Below are 3,739 nucleotides of genomic sequence, written 5' to 3'. Positions count from 1 at the left end.
CAGCTTTGGCGAGCGGGAACAGCCCGCGCTGGCCCCGCGCTCCCGGCACAGACACACGGACACGCTGCGGGTGATGCTGGAGGCGTTTATTCGGCGGTCGAGGGGTCCCCCGGGACATCCCCCCGTGCTCCTGCTCTGCCCGGGGGGCTCAGTGGTACCTGCGGGCCAGGGCGTGAGCCACGACACCCACCAGCTTCTGCCAGGCGAACTGGCAGGCGGGGGTGAAATCCCTGCCGAAGTGGGAGGCCAGCACGATGACCAGGATGTCTCCGAGGAGCTGGAGGAGGAGGAGGAGGACAGGCAGGGTCAGTGCTGCTGTGCCACAGCCCACCCGGAGCTCGGGATGCCCGCGCTCCCTCCGCTCCCCCGTGTCCTGCCGTGCCTTTGGCTCCCAACAGCTTCTCCTTTTATTTCTCCCCGGTTTCCCTGCTGCAGATTTTCCCCCCCGCCCAGTCCCTCTCCTTCCCGTCCGCCCCCGACACCACCCACGACCCACGGGCTGTTTCCTTGCCCTGACTTCTCCCTGAGGCTGAATTCCCCTCCTGCACGGACTCTCACACACTGCACACTCCTCCTCCTCTTCCTCCCCAGCCCCTCGGGCTGCGGGGCTGGTTATGGGCGTGTCTCTCCCTGTGCCCTGGGACTGCGGCAGCAGAATCCTCAGCCTTTCCATAGAAAGCTCTGAGTTTTTGGAAAACAATATTTGCTGCATTCTTAAATATAAAATAAAACCAGAAAGAAAGAACCTTGAAAACATTAAAGCAATTTGGCCTGAGAACCACCCTAAAAATCTGTGGGTTTTTTCTTTCTCTTTTTAGGTCTAAATGAAGACAATGATTCATTTGCATTTGAGAGTGTTGGAGGAGTGGGGAGTGCCCCACCCGCACTCCGGGCAGGACCCTGCTCTGTGGTTCTGCTTATCCTCCTGTAAGACCTTGGATTTCCTGAAATGCTCTGCTGAGCTTCCCTCTGCCTCCTCCTCCTCCAGCCCATGCTGCACCTTCCCCTGGGGTCGTTCCCCAGCCCGATCTCCTCCCGGTAACCATCTCCCAGTATCTGCCCCTCCCCGGTGCTGTGCTGGCACTACAAGTGGGACTTCTTAGGGTGAAGTTGCCCAGGCTGTTACAAACAGCCCTGCACAAGCTGCCACCTCTCCTGGGACACAGGGACTCTCCCCCCACCGCCCAGGCAAGTGCCCCTGGGCAGGGCTGTTTGAACCAACAGCAAAATCTGCCTCTGCCCACAGGGCCCAGGGCAGGGGCTGGGACAGCAAACACAGCTCACCCTGAAGTTCTCGGGGTCCACGTGCAGCTTCTCACAGTGCAGCTCTGACAGCTTGGAGTAGGTGCCCTTGATGTTGTCGAGGTTCTTGACGGCCTCCCCGAAGGAGGTGAGCACCTTCTTGCCGTGGGCACGGACCTTGGGGTTGCCGATGATGGCCGTGGGGCTGGAGAGGTTCCCGAAGTTAGAGAAGAACCTCTGGGTCCAGGGGTAGACGATCAGCAGCCTGGGGAGAGACACATGCAGGCCCAGGGACCCATTAACACCCTGTGACCGGAGGGGTTTCTTTCCAGGTTCCCGAGCTGGACGTACCTGGCCAGGGCCTCGGCCCCACATTCCTCCACGTTGACCTTGCCCCAGATGCTGCTGATGAGCTGCTTCTCCTCTGCTGACCAGTGCACCATGGTGGCTGCTCTGCTGGGCTGCAGGAGGGCACAGACCCCGTAGCTGAGCCCAGACCCCGCCGGGCCTTTTATCCCCTGCCCGCAGCCCCTCCCCGGCCGTCCCGAGGGGCCATGGGATGGGGGGGTCCCCTCCAGCAGGAGGGGGAGCAGGAGGGGATGGCCAGGGTGTGGCACACGGAGAAGGGGCCTCTGGTTATCCTGAGCTCCAGATTTGTCCCTTCCCCTCTGTGAGGGCAGCTCTCCCCTCACCTTCCAGGCGTGGGCCCCTCTGTGGAGAAGGGGCTGCAGAGCCCTGGGGTGATGGTCCATCACCACTGAGCGTGGGCTGGACTCAGAGGTGTGAGCCTGGTGCCTCAGCATTCCCAACACTGGGCTCTGCCTTCCCTCACTGAAATGAGGAATGTCCAGGCCAAAATCCAGCCCCTGGCAGAGCGACCCCGAGGGGTTTGTCCCCAGCAAACCGTGCAGGGCCCTGCCCTGCCCGAGGACTCCCTGCACCACCAGGAGCTGTGGCAGTGCTGGAGCTATTCAGAGGATGCTCAGGCTCTGCAGCCCAAATCTGCATTAGCCTCATTTTCCCTCTCCCATGACAGAACTTGACCTGTTTGATTTATTTGTGCCTTTTGGAGCAGGAAGAATCATAGTAGCATTTCAGAGTCCAAGTTCAGAACTGGATTTCCATGATCCTTGTTGGTCCCTTCCAGCTCAGGATGTCCTCTGGTAGAATCACAGGTTGGTTTGGGCTGAAGGGACATTAAAGCTTGTCTTGTTCCACCCTCCTCCCATGGTGAGTTCACCCAAATGTTCTCCCCTCAGATGTGAAAGGACCAGCCCAATGCAGTGCTGCTGGACAGGGAGCAAGGACCACACAGGACCATCCTGCTCATCTCAGTTCTGCTTCCAGCTACATCCATAAAGGGGGGGTGAAACAGGCTTAGAACACCAGGTTTGTCACTGCAGGACCTGCTGTAGGCTCAAAAAGCAGCAAAAGCTCAGCTCAGGGCTGTCCAGCCTGGGGGGAGCCCAGGGCCTTCCCCTTCAGAACCTGCCAAATTCCACAAGCCACCCACACTCAGCCAGGCTGTGCTCTGAGCAGGAGACATCCAGGCTGCCCTGACAACCTCAGCACCCAGGGGTTTTGCATCCCAGCCAGGAGCAATGCCCTGGGGAGCTTTCCTCTTTTGTTTCCTGCATAAACCCCGAGAAACACCATCCTTGCTGAAAGCACAGGGGTTTCAATGCTGATTCCAAGGCCCCCGGAGGAATCTGCTGTTTTCCTGTTGTTTTCCACAGGATTTGGGCTGGGCTAGGGAAGAGCTGGGGACAGCTGAGGGGGTGGCTGCGTGGCCAGGCTGAAGCAGAGGTGCAGGGCTGCCCAAGCTCCTCTCCAGACACCAGCTCTTGCCTTCCTCCACAGACCATCCCCTGCCAAGTGTCTTCTGTGTTGAAAATATGGCAGGAAAATCAATTCAAAGAAAGAAAATACTGAGGGACATTTCCAGCCTGACAATATTGCTTTCTCCCTCTAGTTGTAGACCTTTTTTTAATGGAATAGGGATGAATAACTTTCATTAGATTTGCCTACATTTGCCTTTTCTCCAGAAGACCCAGTGTGGGGGGCTGGAGCAGAATGACAAATCAAGTTGAGTCCAGCCTGGGTGCAGTCAGGGGGGAGAGAACATGCAGGGGAAATGCTGCCAGGCACCAGTGCCCCCTCCTGCACCCCCTTATCAGCCCTGCCAGGACCTGGGTGCTGCCAGTGCTGCTCCAGGCACCACCCAGGGGTGCTGGCACCCACAGGGACCTTCTGACAGCACGAAATGGGAGCAGGGACTGTTCCCATCCTGCCATGCCCCTTCTCCCTGCTCCCAGGAAGGGGGACCCTGAAAGGAACCCCAGGAGTTCCAGCCCAGCCCTGTCCTGCTGGGCTGATCTGTAGGGTTTGACCTGAGAGGTCTGCTTGGCTCAGAGAGTCATATAATCATGGAGGGGTTTGGGTTGGAAGGGACCTCAAAGCCCATCCAGTGCCACCCCTGCCATGGGCAGGGACACCT

At 58.7% G+C, this 3,739-nt stretch overlaps 1 protein-coding gene across 3 annotated transcripts in view; it reads right to left on the bottom strand.

The window, feature by feature from the left end:
- LOC103755523 (hemoglobin subunit epsilon) overlaps positions 1–3,730 on the bottom strand; it is a 9,812-nt gene extending 6,082 nt beyond the window's left edge. Inside the window, exons 1-3 of one of the 3 annotated variants that reach the window (XM_025896811.2) lie at positions 1,594–3,730; positions 1,285–1,507; positions 149–277 (exon numbers count right to left, since the gene is read on the bottom strand). In XM_025896811.2, the coding sequence (XP_025752596.2) occupies positions 149–277; positions 1,285–1,507; positions 1,594–2,045 (804 nt within the window). In that variant the 5' untranslated portion in view covers positions 2,046–3,730. Of the gene's footprint in view, positions 1–148; positions 278–1,284; positions 1,508–1,593 lie in introns of those variants that run through there. The other 2 variants (XM_018089175.3, XM_018089176.3) reach the window with 2 other exon arrangements.
- Positions 3,731–3,739: the final 9 nt, after the last annotated feature.

This window comes from Manacus vitellinus, unplaced genomic scaffold (assembly GCF_001715985.3).
Source record: "Manacus vitellinus isolate BGI_N305 unplaced genomic scaffold, ASM171598v3 scaffold_119_pilon, whole genome shotgun sequence".
NCBI lineage: Eukaryota > Metazoa > Chordata > Aves > Passeriformes > Pipridae > Manacus > Manacus vitellinus.
The sequence above is the reverse complement of the archived record's forward strand: the minus strand, read 5'-3'. Positions and strand labels throughout refer to the sequence as shown.